Source organism: Dysidea avara, chromosome 8, assembly GCF_963678975.1.
Source record: "Dysidea avara chromosome 8, odDysAvar1.4, whole genome shotgun sequence".
In the NCBI taxonomy this organism is placed as follows: domain Eukaryota; kingdom Metazoa; phylum Porifera; class Demospongiae; order Dictyoceratida; family Dysideidae; genus Dysidea; species Dysidea avara.
The window spans coordinates 8,665,553-8,687,921 of NC_089279.1; the positions used below are offsets into that span (position 1 = coordinate 8,665,553).

General features: G+C 38.4%; 1 protein-coding gene across 1 annotated transcript in view; it reads left to right on the forward strand.

Annotated features, from left to right (window-relative positions):
* LOC136264636 (deoxynucleoside triphosphate triphosphohydrolase SAMHD1-like) overlaps positions 1-22,369 on the forward strand; it is a 116,752-nt gene that overhangs the window by 31,119 nt on the left and 63,264 nt on the right. The window contains exons 6-9 of the mRNA XM_066059414.1: positions 9,545-9,592; positions 9,699-9,796; positions 17,434-17,500; positions 17,553-17,644. Of these exons, the coding sequence (XP_065915486.1) occupies positions 9,545-9,592; positions 9,699-9,796; positions 17,434-17,500; positions 17,553-17,644 (305 nt within the window). The remainder of the gene's footprint in view (positions 1-9,544; positions 9,593-9,698; positions 9,797-17,433; positions 17,501-17,552; positions 17,645-22,369) is intronic.

Genomic DNA, 22,369 nt, shown 5'->3' on the forward strand with positions numbered 1-22,369 from the left:
GCTGAATGCTCTACTAGGGTGACTGCATTATTAGAGTATCTCGATTGCGTACTTATTATACCTAGTTTACTTCGTTAGTGTAGCTCAGTAGATTTTAATCTGCAATGGTGGATACAGGATGGGGCATTTGGGGCAAATGCCTCCCCCTCACCGTATGGAGTAGCCGACCATATAAACTTCTGATTAAAATAGCTAGCTACTAAACTTTTTGTCAGGTCAAGTTGATAAACTCATGAAAGTAAGCACATTTTATTACAAATTCACTTGAAACCAAAGCTAACCAGTCAAAATTGCTCTGAAATCGTCACCCAACACCTTTGTGCATACTAAGTGCCTCTAAAAATAATTATCATGTTGCTTTTATGAAGACATTCAGAACCTTTAAACAGTTTTTAAGACTTCACAACCATCTGAAAAGACCAAAAATGGCAAAAACAACAGTGAGACACTACTAAGAGGTGATCATTTGCTGCTTCAAAAATCCAGCATTGAACTATAGAGAATCTGGCTCTTCCCAACCACCTACAACTTAGCCTGTTTGTGCCCCTCCCCTTGCCAGCTCCTGGATCCGCCCCTGATCTGATTCCTTGTAAACCATTGAAAGATTGTTCTAAAATGATTTATTTACCTCTCTACCTGTTTTCATCTGATTCCACAAGGGGGTGGCACTCCAATGTACCCTGTACTCCGATCTTTGTCCTGGGTCAAAGTGGTCAAAGTCGAAAATAAGCCTTGACCCTTGACTTATGCTAAAATCTGCGCTTGACTCTTGACTAAATTCTTGTATATTTTTATTAAATTACTGTTATGTTGTAGCTATAAATGTATCAATTGTGGTGTACACTTTACAAATGAAGCTTGTCTTTTGACCTACTGCAAATTTCTTGCTTGACTTTTGACTTTCATTTTGATCGAGGACGAAGATCAGAGTACAGGATATATTGGAGTGCCACCCCCTTCAGTGGCAAATACAGGGAGTTGCAATGGTTTAAGCTGAACCCCCTTCTGAAAATGGTGTGCACCCCAAATTTATTGACGGCTCATCATGTGGGCGATTAAATTACTACGAGTTATACATAGTGTGTTATGACTTTTATTTTTTGGTCTTCGACTTACAGTTAGGCTGAAGTTGAGTGGAATCTGAATCCCTGAAAATTTCTAGATCTGCCACTGCCATTGTTCCGTTAACTAGTTTGCCTGGTAGGTTTGGAAATTATTACTTTTTTATCAACAAAATTCGATTGTGCTATGGTTGGCATTTTTGTTATAATTTCATGACTGTTAGTGCGATTTCTTTCAAATCACAAAAGGTTAGCACTATGATGGTTATAGACCAATTTTCAAGTCATTCCTTCAAGCGGTTTAGTTACCCTGTGATCGTGACAACAATCCAGCTATCAAACTTTTCAAAAATCTCCCTTGTTCCTTATCCAATGTGTACAAAATTTGGATAGTAGATTGATTAATTGGAGTACACATTTGTGTTTTATGATGGATTTTGCAAAGTGTGTGGAATGAAGAAGAAAAAATGAAGAATCAAAACAACATTTTGGCCATTTGTATCTTTAAAATGACTGAGGCAATTTTCTTCAAATTTTGGTATGTGGACTCCCCTACCTGGTGGACACTTCTGTAGCAAATGTGGTTCCAATCAGATAAGAGATCACAAAGCTACATATGTGTGAAAATCACGTTTCTTTCTTCCTGTCAATATACTATCTAATCCAAAAAACAGCCAGCTGTAAAAAAAGTGTGCCGCCCTCAAAAAGGCTATGGTGAAAAAAGATGTGAAATCCAAGGTGGTGGCCAAGAAATGGCTGTGATGGTAGGTTAATGGTAAAAATTTTAATAACAACAATTCAGGTGAATTTTTGTGCCGCTTGGTCTTGGCAAAAAATTCATCTAAATTGCCATTATTAAAATTTTTTTACCATTAACCTACCATCACAGCCATTGGCAAAAAATTCACCTGAATTGTTGTTATTAAAATTTTTACCATTAGCCTACCATCACAGCCATTTCTTGGCCGCCACCTTGGATTTCACATCTTTTTTCACCATAGCCTTTTTGAGGGCCGCACACTTTTTTTACAGCTGGCTGTTTTGGATTAGATTTCACTTCTTTTTGTATTTGTATACCCCAAAGCCGGCCTATCTGGCCATAGGCTGGCTTTGGGACTTTTTTAACCTGTCTTTTGTTCTTTTCCACAGGAAGAAGAAAAGATGAAGCAGATGTACTTTAAATATTTCTGATTTTATCAGTAAATGTACAAATTATATATATAATACATATATTTATTACAGAACTCTCCATGGTGGTTTCTTTGTAACTGAACACTCTACAAAGTGACTTCTTCTTGCTGCTCTCTCTATAGGGTGAATTGTTTGTAGCTGAACAATGTACAAGTAACTTCTTCAAGCTGATCTCTCTACAGGGTGGTTTGTTTGTAGCTGAATTCTGTGCAGGTGATTTGTTTGCAGCTGAGCTCTTTACAGAATGGTTTCTTTGTAGCTGAACTCTCTACAAGGTAACTTCTTCTAACGGATCTTTCTACAGGGCAATTTGTTTGTGGCTGAATTTTCTACAGGGTGATTTCTTTGCAGCTGAACTCTCTACATGGTGGTTTCTTTGTAACTGAACTCTCTACAAGGTAATTTCTTCTAGCTGATCTCTCTACAGGGAGATTTGTTTGTAGCTGAACTCTCTACAGGTGATTTGTTTGCAGCTGAACTCTCTACATGATGGTTTCTTTGTAGCTGAACTCTCCACAAGGTAACTTCTTCTAGCTGATCTTTCTACAGGGTGATTTGTTGTAGCTGAACTCTATACAGGTGATTTGTTTGCAGCTGAACTCTCTACATGATGGTTCTTTGTAGCTGAACTCTCTACAAGGTGACTTCTTCTAGCTGACCTTTCTACAGGGAGATTTGTTTGTAGCTGAACTCTCTACAGGTGCTTTGTTTGCAGCTGAACTCTTTACATGCTGGTTTCTTTGTAGCTGAACTCTCTACAAGGTAACTTCTTCTAGCTGCTCTCTTTACAGAGAGATTTGTTTGTAGCTGAACTCTCTACAGGTGATTTGTTTGCAGCTGAACTCTCTACATGATGGTTTCTTTGTAGCTGAACTCTCTACAAGGTAACTTCTTCTAGCTGATCTTTCTACAGGGTGATCTGTTTGTAGCTGAACTCTCTACAAAGAAACTTCTTCTAGCTGATCTCTCTACAGGGAGATTTGTTTGTAGCTGAACTCTATACAGGTGATTTGTTTGCAGCTGAACTCTCTACATGATGGTTCTTTGTAGCTGAACTCTCTACAAGGTGACTTCTTCTAGCTGACCTTTCTACAAGGAACTTCTTCTAGCTGATCTCTCTACAGAGAAATTTGTTTGTAGCTGAAGTCTCTACAGGTAATTTGTTTGCACCTTAACTCTCTACATGATGGTTTCTTTGTAGCTGAACTCTCTACAAGGTAATTTCTTCTAGCTGATCTCTCTACAGAGAGATTTGTTTGTAGCTGAACTCTCTACAGGTGATTTGTTTGAAGCTGAACTCTCTACATGATGGTTTCTTTGTAGCTGAACTCTCCACAAGGTAACTTCTTCTAGCTGATCTTTCTACATGGTGATTTGTTTGTAGCTGAACTCTCTACAAGGAAACTTCTTCTAGCTGATCTCTCTACAGAGAGATTTGTTTGTAGCCAAACTCTCTACAGGTGATTTCTTTGCAGCTGAACTCTTTACATGCTGGTTTCTTTGTAGCTGAACTCTCTACAAGGTAACTTCTTCTAGCTGCTCTCTTTACAGAGAGATTTGTTTGTAGCTGAACTCTCTACAGGTGATTTGTTTGCAGCTGAACTCTCTACATGATGGTTTCTTTGTAGCTGAACTCTCTACAAGGTAACTTCTTCCAGCTGATCTTTCTACAGGGTGATTTGTTTGTAGCTGAACTCTCTACAAGGAATCTTCTTCTAGCTGATCTCTCTACAGGGAGATTTGTTTGTAGCTGAACTCTATACAGGTGATTTGCTTGCAGCTGAACTCTCTACATGATGATTCTTTGTAGCTGAACTCTCTACAAGGTGACTTCTTCTAGCTGACCTTTCTACAGGGAGATTTGTTTGTAGCTGAACTCTCTACAGGTGATTTGTTTGCAGCTGAACTCTCTACATGATGGTTTCTTTGTAGCTGAACTCTCTACAAGGTAACTTCTTCTAGCTGATCTCTCTACAGAGAGATTTGTTTGTAGCTGAACTCTCTACAGGTGATTTGTTTGAAGCTGAACTCTCTACATGATGGTTTCTTTGTAGCTGAACTCTCCACAAGGTAACATCTTCTAGCTGATCTTTCTACAGGGTGATTTGTTTGTAGCTGAACGAAACTTCTTCTAGCTGATCTCTCTACAGGGAGATTTGTTTGTAGCTGAACTCTCTACATGATGGTTCTTTGTAGCTGAACTCTCTACAAGGTAATTTCTTCTAGCTGATCTCTATACAGGGAGATTTGTTTGTAGCTGACCTCTCTACAGGGTGATTTTTTTTTTGTAGCTGAACTTTCTACATACAAAGTGACTTGTTCTAGCTGGTCTCTCTACAGGATGACTTGTTTCTAGCTGATCTCTCTGCAGGGTGACTTGTTTCTAGCTGAACTCTACCGGGTGATCTGTTCGTAGCTGAACTCTCTGAAGGATGATTTGTTTACAGCTGAACTAACTACATGGTGGTTTCTTTGCAGCTGAATTCTCTACAAGGTGACTTCTTCTAGCTGAACTCTCTATAGGGTGATCTTCTCGTAGCTGAACTCTCTGCAGGGTGATTCGTTTGCAGCTGAACTTTCTACATGATGGTTTGTTCATAACTGAACACTCTACAAGGTAACCTCTTCTAGCTTATCTCTTTACAGGATAACTTGTTTCTAGCTGAACTCTCTACATGGTGATTTGTTGGTAGCTAAACTCTCTACAATTCGATTTGTTTGCAGCTGAACTCTCTACATGGTGGTTTCTTTGTAGCTGAACTCTCTACAAGGTAGCTTCTTCTAGCTGATCTCTCTACAGGATGACTTGTTTCTAGCTGAACTCTCTACAGGGTGATCCTTTCGTAGCTGAACTCTCTACAGGGTGATTTGTTTGCAGCTGAAGTCTCTACATGATGGTTTGTTTGCAGCTGAACTCTCTACAAGGTAGCTTCTTCTAGCTGATCTCTCTACAGGATGACTTGTTTCTAGCTGAACTCTCTACAGGGTGATCCTTTCGTAGCTGAACTCTCTACAGGGTGATTTGTTTGCAGCTGAAGTCTCTACATGATGGTTTGTTTGCAGCTGAACTCTCTACAAGGTAACTTCTTCTAGTTGATTTCTCTACAGGGTGACTTGTTTCTAGCTGATCTCTCTACAGGGTGATTTGTTTGTAGCTGAACTCTGTACAGTTTGATTTGTTTGCAGTTGAACTTTCTACATGGTTGTTTCTTTGTAGCTGAACTCTCTACAAGGTAACTTCTTCTAGTTGATCTCTCTACAGGATGACTTGTTTCTAGCTGAACTCTCGACAGGATGATCTGTTCATAGCTGAATTCTCTACATGGTAGTTTCTTTGTAGCTAAACTCTTTACAAGGTGACTTCTTCTAGCTGATCTCTCTATAGGGTGATTTGTTTGTAGCTGAACTATCTGCAGGGTGATTTGAACTCTCTACAAAGTGATGTTTTCTAGTTGATCTCTCTACTCAGTCTGGATGACTTGTTTCTAGCTGAACTCTCTACAGTGTGATCTGTTAAGTTTCTACATGATCTCTCTATAGAGTTGTATCTTGTTTGTATAGCTGAACTCTTTTACATGGTGGTTTTTTGATTGGTTGCTGAACTCTCTCTCCACGGTGATTTGTTTGTACTACAGAGTGACTTGCTTGTAGCTGAACTCTCTACAGAGTGACTTACTTGTAGCTGAACATTGCATAAAGTAACTTGTTTGTAGCTGATCTAGATGAACTCTCTACTAGGTAGCTTTTTTTGTAGCTGAACCCTTTACGCAGTGACTTGTTTGTAGCTGAATTCTCTACAGAGTTACTTGTTGTAGCTGAACTCTCTACAAGGTGACTTGTTTATAGTTGAATTCTCTTCAGTGTGACTTATAATGTTCTGAATCTCTACAGCAACATATTTGTAGCTGAACTCTCTACAGGATGACTTGCTTGTAGCTGAATTGTCTATAAGATTAACTGTTTGTAGCTGAACTCCCTACAGAATAACTTGCAATGCCAAAGAAATTCTATAATGGAGTAAGTTATAAACGTAGCTGAATGCTTTATTAGGGTGACTGTTCTATTAGAGTATCTCGATCTCGCATATGCTACACGTAGTTGGCTTTGGAATCATAACTCAGTGGTTTGTAATCCGATTCTTCTGTACTACTGCAAGGACTTTGTATGATAATTATTCCAGCTACACACCGATTTTCAGCTCACTGTTCTAAGCGGTTTGGCTGGTAGGCGTGAAAACTAATAGTTTTTTTATTCATAAAAGTCGATCGCGTAATTGTGACATAGGTAGGGTCCGCAACGTGAAATCTCGACCTCCGAGAATCAACTACCAAACCACCCACAAGTGCTAGGCTTGGTACCACTTAGAAAATGCCAGGTTAGCGTTATTTTTCATTAACGTCTTGTCGCGTAAATCGGCGAATATGCTTACAAATTACGAGATTTTTTTGCTATATCTTTAAGGAAATCTATTTTCAAGCTACAATACGCACTCTCAACCTTTCTTATTAACTGTACTCTAAACTAAAACCATCAGTGGCTGCATTGTCTTGAGCAATTTCCAGCCGCAGCATCGTGAAAATGAAATTTCGGACTCGAAAAAAGTTTCGATGCCACTGGAGCACACAGTAGCAATGCCAAAGTAACCCTCCCAGGTCAAACTGGTCTGGCATTGGTCCAACTACTACCACACCAAATATCATCGGATTCCAAAATTGTTTGCCATCTGGCTGAGCTCGACGGCTGTCAAAAATTCGTCAAAAATGCCGATTTTATTCACTGACGGGAACCTTTACTAGCCAGATGTACTAGTTTACTTCTAAAAAGCTTGCTAGACCCATAGCCAGTAGCTTTCATTCATAGGATTGGTATGGCAGTTCTTCTATAGCGACCTCAAAATTCGCCAAATGCCGATATCCACAAATTTTGCCGATATCGCCGGACCAATTTACAACCCTTTAAAGAAATCTTGCACAGCAAACGTGATGTTTTGCCTCTCTAAAGTCATGCTGCATCCTTGTTTAGTTATATTCGTCCATAGAGTGGCAATGGCGGCTCTCTTATCGAGGCCAAAGTCCATCAAAATCCCATCTCACCATTTGTCATCAGTTTTAGGAAGTTTTACAAGTCAAACATGCTGGTTTGCCTCTCTACATCTTTACTGGACGTTTCAATCACCTTCGTCTGTGTAGGCACCTTTCTTTAGTCTCTTGAAAATGTCAGAGCACGCCAATTGGGCGCAACCATCCACACCACTTACTGCTTATTTTGTTTCATTGATTCCACGAAAATCCAGCGGAAATATTACATAACCCAACTGGAGTTAGTCTAGTTCTAAATATCCACCTTCGGAACTCTACATGAATGGAAATTTCGATTGTGGTTTTTGATAATCGGCATTTGCAATTCGGTAATCATTTGTATAAACATGTAGAGTTCAATATTTAGAGCTAGACTAACTCCATTTTCGCTCTATTACATTTCTGCTAGTTTTCCTGTCATTCTTGTGTGGAACCAATGAAACAAAATAAGCGTTAACTGGTATTGATGGTTGCGCCCAGTTGGCGTGCTCTGACATTTTCAAGAGACTGAATAAAGCTGCCTACACAAACGAAGGTGATTGAATGGTCCAGCAAGGATGTAGAGAGGTAAACTAGCATGTTTGACATGTGAAACTTCCGAAAACTGATGACAAATGGTGAGATGGGCATTTCGATGGATTTTGGCCTCGATAAGAGAGCCGCCAGTGCCACCCTACAGACGAATATAACTAAACAAGGATGTAGCATGACTTTAGAGAGGCAAAGCATCACGTTTGCTGTGCAAGATTTCTTTAAAGGGTTGTAAATTGGTCGATATCGGCAAAATTCGTTGATATCGGCATTTGGCGGAATTTTAGGTTGCTAGAAGAGCTGCCAGACCAACCCTATGAATGAAAGCTACTGGCTATGGGTCTAGCAAGCTTTTGAGAAGTAAACTAGCACATCTGGCTAGTAAAAGTTCCCGTCAGTGAATAAAATCGGCATTTTTGACGAATTTTTGACAGCCGTCGAGCTCAGCCAGATGGCAAACAATTCTGAAATTCGATGATATTTGGTGTGGTAGTAGTTGGACCCATGCCAGACTAGTTTGACCTGGGAGGGTTACTTTGGCATCTCTACTGTGTGCTCCAATGGCATCGAAACTTTTTTCGAGTCCGAAATTTCATTTTCGCGATGCTGCGGCTGGAAATCACTCCAGACGATGCAGGTACTGATGGTTTTAGTTTAGACTACAATTAATAAGAAAGGTTGAGAGTGCGTATTGTAGCTTTAAAAGACATTTCCTTGAAGATATAGCAAAAAATCTCGTAATTTGTAAGCATATTTGCCAATTTGTACGACAAGACGTTAATAAAAATAACGCCAATCTGGCATTTTCTAAGTGGTACCTAGCCTAGCATTTGTGGGTGGTTTGGTAGTTGATTTTCGGAGGTCGAAATTTCACGTTGCGGACCCTAACATAGGTTGGGTTTTGTGTCACATCTCGATGGCCTTTAACTGGATTCCTTTCAAACCACAAAAAGGCACTCCTACGATAGTTACTCCATCTACATAGCAATTTTCAGCTCATTCCTTCAAGCGGTTTACCCTGTGGGCGTGACAGACCTTCGACCTTATTTTACGCAGATAATCGGTCATAACTCCGTGAATGTTCTTCGGATTCCTACCAAACTTGGTACTGAGATTCGCCTTAATGAGCCCTTTAAGTGCGCCAAATTTCATCCCGATCCAAGCACACATTCGTGTTTTATTTCGGATTTTGCAAAGTGTGCGAAAAGAAGAAGAAGAAGTAAAAGAAGAAAAAAATGAAGAAAAAAAAACCAAATTTTGGCCGCTCGTATCTCGGAAATGGTTCGAGCGATTTTCTTCAAATTTGGTATGTGGACTCCCCTACCTCGCTGGCATTTCTGTAGCAACTTTGGTTTTAATAGGATAAGGAATCACGGAGCTACAAAGGTGTGAAAATCGCGTTTACTTTCTTCCTGTAAATATACTCACGGTGTGGCGCGCCAGCTACTTGGGCCGCACGACACACTACCGTGTGTCTTGATACTCTTAGTGTGGTGCACTGGCTTCTGGAGCACACTACCATGTGTCTTAATCAATATACTCATTATGTGATATGCTGGATTCTTGGACTCGCTACTTGACATACTCCCATTTGTCTTGATGTATCCATTTATTATTCCATTGTACATATTGATTATCACAACACAATTTCAGTCTTGGTAAAGCTCTGAATGTTTGTTACAGAAATGGATTTGTGAAGGTCGTGATGAAGACAAAGCATTCTTGTATGATGTAAGTATCTGTGATGCATATAGTGATTTGAATTTGTATGTGTAAATGTATGTAAATGTGTTTAAATAGATGTATCAGGATAGTACATGCATGTATACATGTATAGATTGTGGCTAACAAAAGAAATGGCGTTGATGTAGACAAGTGGGACTACTTCGTAAGAGACAGCCGCCATCTTGGTATCACCATCAGCTTTGACTATAGGTAAGTGTCTTCAATTTTACTTCTGCTACAAAGACACAACAAATTAATGAGTTAAAATTTAAACCTCAATAAAGCAATGCTTGGGACTAGTGAATTTAAAACCCCATGTTTAGTGACACTTGTAGTACACTACAATTTTAGCTACTGTTTAAATGCTTACCTTACTGTAGCAGAGTAACAATCTGGAGGAAACCAACATAGTATCAGACCTACAGTATGTGTTAATTAAGCGCAGCAGTACTGGAATGTAAGCACCCTGGTCCCATTTGCAGTAAGGGTTGTAAAAGTTCCTTATTATATCTAAAGTAGCAGTCTATAAGGCTTTACAGATTGTTTAAGCTTGGTATATACATAGGACAAAAAACTCACACAATTAGTATTGATCAACTAACTTACTGTAATTGGGTGGTTGGAAAAGGCGGATACGATCGGACACGGACGTGGACATGGACATGGACATTTCAAAGGCACTTTTATTTATGTAAGTTATTTTTCATACCTAACGTTGTTTTTACAGCAGTTTTCGCTTCCAGACCCTGGCATCAATCTTGTCATATCGCTTATCCATTTATAAGCACACATGCGAAGGACTAGACCAGCACTCCACAGAATGCCAAAAACCATAATGGTGTTGTACACATACTCTAAAGTCTAATACAGAGTTATATAATTGTAGAGACTAGCTTGTATGCCCCATGCAACTTAGCTTAGCAGGCCAAATCCACAATCTTACACCTTTTAGTATAAGGTGCAGGCGCTTATACCACGCGTTAAGGGTTTCAAGAACCTGGCCTACAAGATTAGGTTGGTACATGCCAGCTTAATCTCTATGATACTGAATTAGATTTCTAGAGCACATGTACAACACTATATGGTCATTAGAGTGCTTTTCTATCCTTTGCACATGCGCTTATAAATGGATAAGCGCTATGACAAGATCGACGTCCAGGTCTGGAAGTGAATGCTGCTGTAAAATCAATGTTAGGTATGAAAAATAACTGTTTTATAAGTGTAAAAGTGTATTTTAAAAAAGTTATTTTTAAAATATCCTTGCTGGTGTCCGCATCCATGTCCAACCATATCCACCTTTTCCAACTACCCACTGTAATTAGTGGCTTTGAAATTCCTTGATTCTATGGACAGCCCCTCCAGACATAGGTGTGAAGATTAAGCACATATTTCTGATTAAGATTCCCAGTAGTCATACCAAACGCACTGAGCCAAATTTCCACTGAAGCGAATATCATAGTTTGTCTAAACAACCTTTAAACATGTACTGTAGCTTCAAGTCTGTCACACAATACATGACAATAGTACCTAACGAGTCAACCTTTCTGAGCATGGGTTCACCTTGCTAAGCACATTTTTAGCATTACTGTCCTCTCTCTTTCCTACTAGATAATGGAATCAGCTAATTTGGTTATCAGTGCAACACTAACAGCATGTCCATAGTGTAGCTATGTCTGAAGTAGCTAGGATTAAATGTCTACTGGTATAGTTGCAGGTATTGGCAACCTCCCTTCTTTCATTACTTTGTATTATATGATTCCTACTCGAATTTATAATTCCTAATTTTACTTGTTAGTTCCATAATTCTGATTGGTAAATGCATGCATAATTCTGATTGGTAAATGCATGCATAATTCATCAAAGGATAGAAAGCTGTTATGCATATCCTAAAACAACTCTCACCCCTACATTATGTGTGCATTTCTGATACAGCTACACCATTTAAATATATAATATTTTGTGACTGCCTCATCAAAAACCCACCTAAGGATGTATTTTAAGAAAAACAAAATTTGAAATATTGGTGAAACTATGCATACTAAAAAGAAGCAAGTTGATTTTGTGATACTTCTAAAAACCAGGCACCATGCAACTAGCTGGAATTAATTAATCAACAATGAGCTATGCTATTTAATATTTTTAGCTAAGTAGGTTTTGCTTAGTTTCAGTGCTATATTTAATAGTTATACCATGGCTACGAGGGATTTGCCTGATATATATGCCCAAGCCCAAGAGCCGCATGCCCAAGAGTGCGGGCATATATATCAGGAAAATCTTGAGTGGCCACGGTCTGGTATGCTCACCTAATAGGTGAAGGAAGACAAACCAGCATTCACCACATTGCTTTTATACAGACATTGATTGTGGGTTAAATTGTGGGCACAAAAAGAAATGATTGTGGGTTTCACTGGTTGTAGTGATACCATTTTAAACCAAACAACCACTTTGTGGATGAATAAAGTAACCTAAGGTGCTAAAATAAGTACATAGACATATAAGTTGAGAATGTTTGAGGCATCTTTTCATGCAGTTGAAATGTACTGTGTATATAGAAAACAATCCTTAAATTACAAAAGCAATCATTTAGTGATGCCTAGTAACTGAACTATGTAATGCTGACTCACTCAATTCTTTTTGCTTCACAACAATTCCCCTAACTAAACCGACATGTTAAACTCAAACCCAAAATGCAAAACTTTTAGCAGTTCTATATAAATAATCAAAGGGAGCTGATGTTTTGTAACTGCCTCAGCATCAAAGGCAGTTGTTTTCAGGGCTATATCATGATATCACCCTAACCACAGGGCAATATGTGAATTATAACCCTGTGGTTTCCTTTGATCTGAGGTATCAATGTGGTATAGAATAATCATATTTATAAGTTACAAGTTGTTGTATTTTGTAATTCATGAAATGTTTAGTAATTCACAGAAGTATCTTCTTAAACTGTTTTCTAGTCTGTTTATAGCATTTTCTCATGCAATTTCTCCAGAAAATTCCTTATATTAAAGCTGCTCTTAATTTTCATTCACAAATCTATGTATGGGACATGCCCTCTTTCAAGTCAAAGGAATTTCTTATACATGTAATAGTTTTAACACGGGCATGTGGGCTTTGTCTGATATGTATGTCTGAGAGCAGTGGGCATACATATGAAGCAAAGCCTGAATGCCCCATGTTACAGCTAATATGTAACACTTATATAGGCTGATAGGGTGATCATTCACCCAAGCCAATATGAATGCAGTATTATTATATGCACAAGTTAAAGGAAAAATTAGGAATTTTAAGTTCGATTAGGGATCATAGAAAAAAAAGTAGGGAAACAAGGGAAGTCGCTTACACCTGCAGATATACTAGTGAACATTTAATCCCTAATTCAGTCCATATCCCAAACCAAGACTGAATTAGGGATTAAATGTTCACTAGTATATCTGCAGGTGTAGGTGACTTCCTTGTTTCCCTACTTTTTTTTCTATGATCCCTAATCAAACTTAAATTCCTAATTTTTCCTTTAACTTGTTTGTTTACTTTTTTTGTAGCATTATTGTGACTGGTGAACCCACGCGTACCACATCAAAAGAAAGAATTGTGCCAGAATAAATGTTTTAGTCTGAACGGAGCACACCCCAAGAATCAAATACTTCCTTCAAAAACGCAGTGGCCATTATGCTTCGCTTTCAGCTATGTTCAGTCCGTTACACAGCACTACAGACGAAAAACAGTAGAAGAAGTGCCTCTGCAATAATCCAATCACCACGAAAGTACGACAATTCGCATGTCCCAACTATCAATTATTGCCTCAAAATGCAGCCACCATTACGCTTTGCTTTCAGCTATTTTCTGCCCATTACACAGCATTACAAATGAAGAAGAGTGTTACAATCATCTTTGCAATCAATCTAGTCACCACGGAAAAATGGACAATTCCCGTTTATAAATGTACTGTAGAGAAGCCATGCATCACGCTACTGCGAATCAACACCTTGAGCTGTCAGCAAAAAGAAATGGGACACAAAGGAGGACAAAGGTAAGTCCATGATGCGTGCATTGTACATACTGCGGTATACCAAAAGTCACGTCTTGGGACGAAGCAACGTCAAACAGTGAAAAAATCAAACCCATAGCCTTAGCCGTAACACCTGACGTCACAGTCATTACATAATCACTTCCGCGAGGCAGAAAATGTACGCATGCCATTGGGGCACGAGTTTACTTCGCCTGAGGTTTGTTGAGACTGTCTTTCTAATTGAAACCAAGTTGTCAGGAACAAGGAAGAGAGTAGTATAACAAATATTTAAGTAGTGCAGGTTGGTTTGATCCGTGCTAAGCGAGTTATGGCTGATAATTGGAAAAGGATGCATGGGAAAAAGGATTTTGACACTTCTGAAAAGCGTGATAAAAGAGTCCCACAACATTTATATTGACAAATTGACATACAACGGTTCATTATTGTTCATTCTTTCTTACTGAAGCGTTGTTTAGTGACAATGGCTTTCTCAAGTTGAGCCCAAAACAGCTTTTATCCTTTTAACCTGGGTAAAACTAACCTGATTCCCAAGTGATGTTTTTCATCGTCTTTTCTAACTTCTGTTCTATGTTCTGAGTAAGTTTCATGTTGAATAAAGCACCAAAGCTGAGTTCTAGCCTCTTGAAGGTGCCCCGCCATTGAATTTGCCCCACTTCTTGCCCTGCGGAAGTTGCGGTTACACATTTTAACGTAATTTTGTGACATAAAAGTTATCGCTCTATCGAGTTACACTTGCCTGAAGGCACAATGTTTCTGCAATTTAGTAGCCAGGCACCATAATAGACTAGTATGCTCATTGTGTAGCAGGGTACTGGCCTATCAATGCAGTCACTTTTTCAGAGGTGCTTATAATTTCTGATATCATGTGAGCCACTGTGACAGTGGATTGGCCATGGAAGACTACTTGCAGAGGTACCTTGTACAAGTATAGAATGTTGTGAAGTTTAGAAAACTCCAAGAACAGTTGGATCTTGTAGGTCTCCAAATCCTCTGATCTATCCACTCTTTATTCGCCTGCTCATAGAGAGTTCAAAAATCTTTTGTAATCCGAATGGTATAAGATGTCAAATGTATTTGTTTACAATGCGGTAGACATAACAAATTAAAATTGTCATCATTTCTTCACCTTCATACATGTATGCACAAGTGACTACAGGGCTAAACCATACCTTTGTTGATTTGCCAATCCATGATGAACTTTATATGCCAAATCTCAATGCTGTAAACTAATGCAAGTTATGGCAAGTTCCTTTACAGGTAGTTTATTTTCAGCATAGTTGCTGTACAAATCCATTTCCTCACTGTCTAGCACTATAATTCCAAAACTACTCACCACAACATGCTGAAACTTAGTAATCTATTTCTTGGACACTGTAGATATTCATGAGAAAATAAATTTTGGAAGTTGTGTGAACTAGGCAGGTTCTTTGCTGAGACAGTCACATAATTATGACTATCTAAAATGGTGGTAAAATCTTAAAAGATTCTTAACACTGAATGCATTGAAAAGTAATATATGTGGTGATAATTTAGTGCTTAGGCCCTGAGTCAAATATGCTCAATATGCTTTCAGGAATTTCCCAAAATTTTACCTGTTATGCTCTTCAGTGCATGTTCTCATCATGCTGGCATTATGCTCCTAGCAAGAGTATATAATGGGGAGGGAGAGTGTCGAACTGCGCTATAGGCTCTGAAAAATGAGCCTGTAAAGTAACCCGCATACCTTTGTTTGTTCTCATAAACCTGACTGCTGTTGATTGCTCAGATTTAACACCTTAAATGTTTTAACGGGTGGTCTGTATGGAATCGCAATGGCTGAAATTTCATCTAGACGTGTCACTTTAACTAGTAGAACTGTCGAGGCAAGGCATGGGATGGTGACCATGATGAAATCTCTACCATGATGAAATATCGAAATATCCACATTACTCGACCATGATGAAACCTCGATGTTTGTTTACCAGGTTAACTGCTTCTGTCTTTTTCTTTGTATGGTGAGTTCCTCTGTATAATGTGCCATACTTTTCTCAAGTACAGTATTTATGAGTACACCGTTCTTTCACTCAGTAGTCGCATGTACAAAGTGCACCCACTGTGCTTATAATTCGTCGCCAATCAACACAAATCACCGAGTCATTTGAACAATACCATAGGAATTTACGGGCTCATTTTTCACAGCATATAGCGTAGTTCGATACTATCCCTCCCCATTATATATTATTGCTCCTAAGTTATCAATATTTCTTTACAATTACCTTGGAATATTTTAATCAGTGAATGCTCTATTAGAGATTGATCTATTGGAGAATATCAAGCTATGTACAATGCATTTGAGTACTCTATTGCAATTTGCAGTTTATGCTGACTGCTTTATTAGAGAGTATCAATCTATTTTCATGGAATTAAGCTAATACCCCCTAATTTGCTAGCATTATGCTGGCATACTACTCCAGCCTATTATACTTTTTATTATGTTGACATATTTGATGCAAGCCTAGTGCCTGTATCTATTTTTTATTATTATTATTATTAATGCTTTACAGCACAAGCAGGGCCGGAGCCCACAGTCCGGCCAGTCCGGCATGGGGTCTGGCCAGTCCGGCATTGGCCGGACCACTTTTCAGCCACTTGAATTTGCAAAAAGATCAAGATACTCTAATAGAGCAGTCATTGCATTATACTCTAATAGAACAGTCATTGTGATAGTTAGAGCATTCGGTATACAATATCAATACTCTTATTACACTGGTTGATCTAAGCCATTATATCCATTTTAATTGTTTTCAAATTACTTTCTAATGAACCATCTGCATAGAATTGCACAATAGGCTAATTGATAATGCATGTTATGTATTAACAATTACAATTACAATCAAAATTGCTTCTGTATCTCAAAAGAACTAAACTCACTTTGTATCATGAAAGTAAAATTAGCTACTAGCTATATATTAAATTGAATTAATTGGTATACAGTAGCACAAAATTACCTGGATATATTCTTGGTGTAAAAAAACAGAAAGAGACCGTGTATGTAAAATAGCTTCCAGATGCCATTTCAGAACATGTATTTTCAAAAATTTTCCCAGGGAGCATGTCCCCAGACTTCCTTAGCTTAGCATGTTAATACATGCTGTAGCTAGCACACACAAAATACATTACAGTAGATAATGTGATTTAAATTTCAAATCAATAAAATGTAGTGTGCATGACTATGACCTCCATTGTAGTCCATGAATGGCCTGACCACTCAAAATCTCTGGGCTCCGGCCCTGAGCACAAGTGCTGAAGGTCTGTAGGACACCTGGTCCTACAGCCTGCTCAAAGACTTTAGCTACTTAGACTTTAACTACTTAAGGTAGTGAGCTACATACAATCAACCAAATACTCTAAATTGGAATGTTTACAAAACTATCCCAGTATTTCTTTCTAAAGCTTTACAGCACAAGTGTTGAAGGTCTGTAGGACACCTGGTCTACAGCCTGCTTAAAGTCATTACAGAAAGTATGTTTGAAAAGGTGGAGAAAGGAGAAAAAATTCATGACTGGACTTGGGCAGCCTCAAACCTGCAACCGTCCAACTAACGCTCAAATGGTTACAGGAATCTGCCAGGCGATCAGGATGTTTTCTTGTTAATTTCATGTATATGTATCCATAGGAACTCTAGAGAGTGGCTTATTGTCTCAAAGTACTCCATGTGGAACCAAATGTATGAGTTTTGCTGTGTTTTGATAGAGACTACAAGCCTTTGTGATACTTATTTCTGTTAGCTAGATTCTACTGTACCATCATTTATGATGAAGTTTCTTTAATTATGTAGTCGTTTGATGAAATCTGCTCGTGTTCTGGAGGTAAATGGAAGAAGAGAGATAGCTTTTAGGGATAAGGTGCGTATGTGATATTGATTACTGTAACTTTTATTTTAAATCTGCACAACAGGAGGTCTACAATCTGTATGACATGTTCTACACTCGAACTGTATTACACAGGAGAGCTTATCAGCATAAAACCAGAACTATGGTGGAAAAAATGTAAGTATCTTTTCTTATATAAGTATATTATGCAATAGTTGTATTATGGGCCCAAATTATTTGCCTGATGTGTACACCCACATGCACTTTCAGGCTACAGGCCTGAGGATGTAGGTGTACATATAAAGCATATCTTGAGGGCACATAGTACAACAGATATGTACCAAAGGCAGATTGATTTTTAGCTATATCCTAGCTAGGAAGCTAGTAAAAGTTACCATATAAATGCATTTTCTAAATAGACATTGAAAACTAAAAAAGCAATGGGAATGGCTAATCGCTTCTAAATGATAGTCAAGACTCACGGTAGTGAGTCGCAAGGCCAAGAAGCACAAAGTGCGCGCCCACAATAATAAACATGCGACTACTACTGTGAGTCATTTACATGAGGGATCGATTATGCAATCTTTTAAAATCTGCATGGCAAAATCTCAGGCTTACTAAAAGATTCCACCTCGGATCCAGGGGCATGTAACCTTTGTATAATGGGTAACTACCACACGAAAAGTCAGGTGAATTGTTGGAGTAGTTTGTTCCATCTCCCACCCATTTACCATGCATTAATTAAATCATTTATTCAAATGTGCATCATTCTTTTTTTCATTTTCTTCATCATCACATCCCATTGGAGCGATTTTCTTTCAACTATGAAGTCATATTGTACAAAGGCTGCAGCTATCGGGAGCTTTTTACACAACGTATGTGTACATTTAATTTTGCTAAAATTTGTTTGTTAGTTTATGAGATCGCTTTTGTGCTCTTTGAAGATTCAAACTTGCCGCCATGACGTCGAGGTGTGAGGCGCTTGCCTCAATTCTCAAACCCAAACAGTGTGGAAGTGGGCAAGGTCATTAGCCATAGCGAGCTGGCTGATTTGATAGACACTGTGCTGTCAACTCTTGGTTTAATTGTGAACAGTCACTGATTTGTTTTAATGTTAATTTTGCCACGGTATGCCTCCACTGACTTGTCAGCGTGACTCCAGCCCATGCATAGGTATAGCCAGCCGTTTCATACCCGTTGTAGTGATACAGTTGAAGTAAGTTACTACTACATTAACTGTGCACGTCTCTAATCCCTTCAATGCCTGTGAAACTTCAGTGTTGACTTAAAAAGCCAGCATCAGTGCATCACCTTTCAGTCACAGCCGATCAGTCACAGCACTTCGTAGACCCTCATGCAACCACCCACATGTACAATTATAGAAACTCTTAATAATAGCATGATATATTGTAATAGTAAACATTTACATTATGATGATACCATAAAATCAATTTTTTTTTAAAGTTTGACAATGATAATAATATCAATAAACACTTAAACAGTGGGCAGAGAGGCAAACTCTACCCTGTCCTGGGATGATGGTATTGTTGCCATTACAGAAGCAGCATTGCCATATTGAACATCAATGGCAACCTTCTGAATCAAACATTGGGTGGCTCTTTTATCACCAGACTGTTCCATTACCCGGGAACCTATCCGCCTCACAATGAGCGTTCACATGATCCCCAAGCACCCAGGGTCTCAACACATAAAGGGGAGAAGTGAAATTGATGGAATCAGAGAAAAATGAACCATAAAAGAAAACCATAAAATTTAAAAAAAATGACTACAATAGCACAAGAAGCCAGATACACTAGTGTTTGGCTATGAAGTACCACCAAGAGTTCATAATATAGTAGTGGGGTCTTGGTACCACATATTATTTTTTCTTCACCATTTGCGTGATTTGTCCATTGACCATAAACTCACTCACCAACAGTCACAACATCAGTATCCACCCTGCATATACAGAAAGGGATACAGTATGGTAAGGCACAGCTAACTAAAATCCACTAATCATAGTCAGACTAACATGTCAACAAACACTTACTTCCACTATTATGATTATTGTTAAAGTGAGCATCCAACATAGTCATTCCCAAGATGTATCCAGCATACTGCAGCAGTTGATGACCAATTTTGGAGTATATTACTTGACTTCTTTTGTGGTTCTCACCTACATTGTTGACATAACAATTTTTGTTGCTAGGAGACATATAAACTAGGAGGGACTAGTGGTTATAGCTCATAAACCTTGTGTTGAAATTTAGTCTGTCTTGCTTTTTTCATGCTTACAGCAGCTAATGTGCTTATCCTCAAACAATCAGGACTGGAAATACTACAAATTGTCTTCTACTTTTATCTATCAACTATCCAATTACTGCTAGTTTATTTCTTTACTGCCTCTTGGATGTAAGTGGGGCTTTACAAGGCGAATTGCCATGAAACTGCTGCTTCACCATATGGGGCATTTGACAATCATTCATTAAGCACCCAAGTATTTTTTCTACACTATGTCAAATCCCCCACGTTGCAACTGGAGCCAATAGTGGGGATTTGACACAATAGGTTTGCCCTACCATGGGACATTTAACATTCTGTTGTGCCCACTATAGCCCCATATATGTCCGAGGAGGGGGGTAGTAGGGCAATACATTGATACATGCATTATATATAAAATGGTGCATCTACAGGGGTAAGTAGATTAAGCCCGTACCTTGCGGACCTAAGCATGTTCCTCTCCTGTTTTGAAAACTAATCTTTTATTGCCTGCCCCTAACTGGAGTTTGCCTGACACCTTCAACATCACAAAAAGGTATCTAAAATGGCTTATTTAGCTTTGACCATTGGCAAACTACAACACTCAACAATTATATCAGAGTATACATAACTCTATATATCTACCCAGTTATTATATAGTAGAGTCCATGGTTGTCTCAGATCTGCTCATATCGTTATCACATCAATCAATTGATGCATAGTAATAATATTACAGTATACTGTATGTACGCATTGAGCTGAGCCCTCAAAAATATTAACTCATCTGTAGTATTGACTTACCCACTAATCATTCAAATGCCTGACACATTATTTATAGCCAAAGTTTTCACCATACAGTATAGGAAGCCATAAAAGTATATAGCCTATTAACCTTTCCTGAACTGTTGGTGGAAGCACTTTTCTGTTCTTGACATCTTTGTTGTCATCACCAACCATCTTGGTTGGTTGAAATGTTGAGAAAAATCCTCTTTCATTTTTCAGGGTTCAGCTCAACTTGTTCGCGGTCTGACCCACATAGCTAGAAAAAGCCAGCTAGCTACAAGGCTCTGGCCTACACAAGCATAAGTATATAATCCCAGGAAGCTACTATGGCATGGGAGATTCCTGTCTAAAATTACGACGGTAGTTATATAGCCATTTACAATGACTTTGCTATACACGAACTTACTCGGCAATTCGCTGGGAGAATAGTGTGATGAATTCAGTGTTGTCAGGTGGCATATCCATTCCAAGGCATACATTCAGAAACAACTCGCAGCTGATTCGGCTCCACTTGTCATGCACAGATTTCGACTAGACTAATTATATCACCAACCCACTGCTTCAGCAAGAACAGTAGCCTCGACTTGGCTGGTTCTTATTTACATGAAACATAACACGAGATATCACGTGAGTCCTTGCAGGAATTTGAACATTATTTTCACAGTTTGAATGAATTTTGTCTTAGCAAGTCACTTTTAGTAGCGCTTCTAAACATTGAACTTGGATGCTTTGCTACTAATTTAGCTAGCTAATCTGTAGCTGAAGCTGTTATTATGCATGCATGCAGTGGCTCCTGTGTAATATAATACCTAACTGTATGTTCTCTATTCAACAAAAAGTAAGTGAAATCCTATGCCAAAAAACAGCCCAGCTGTAAAAAAGGTGAGGCCAAGAATGCACAAGTACATGTTCATGGAGTAACTACAACCAAAACACATGATATCAAAATCTGGCCAAGAAAGCATTTATGTTATAGGCACTTTTGTGCATCCATTTTCTATATGCTTCACATTATCACAAAAAAGAGGGCCAAGTAGAAACCAATTGTAAATTTTTGGTTAAATTAATTTTTGGTAACAATGCAGTGTAATATCTTTTATCATCTCAGTAGTATTGTTTATATTGCAAGCACGCATGTACAACTAACTGGATGTGATGATAATGTGAAGCATATAGAAAATGAATGCTTGTCCAGATTTTGATATCATGTCTTTTGGTTGTAGTTACTCCATGAACATGTACCTGTGCATTCTTGGCCTCACCTTTTTTTACAGCTAGGCTGTTTTTGGCACAGGTCATTTATGTCCTGAACCATTTGAAAGACTGTAATCTTTATTGTATAACTATAAATAGCTAGTTAATATGTATTTCATCACTATTGTTCTATAAACTTCATGCTAAATTGAAATGTTAAACAGTAAAAGGGCAACTGCATCTGGGGCACAGCCTTTAGACCCTCTGCCACCAGAATTTGTATGCTTGATCAAACTCTAGGGCTAAACTATATTTCACTTTAATGTAAACCAACTATATATGTGTTCCTCTATTTGCATTTTAGCCATGTATACTGCTTTGGAAGTGATGTATGTATATAGATACAGTAGATTAAGGCACACAATTATAGTGTCAAGTAGCCCAAAAAACTGGCCGTGGGTATTGACAGGAAGAAAGTAGATGCAATTTTCATGCATACATAATTCCTATCCAAATCGAATGAATTTTACAGTGGAATTTCCCATGTAGAGTGGGGCATTGTGCAAACGTTGTGTCATGTGTGAGACTTTCCATATCAAATTTCAATCATTCTTATATAATGCTATTGCATAGTTGACCTTTGGTGACCTCTGCAGCCATTTGTGT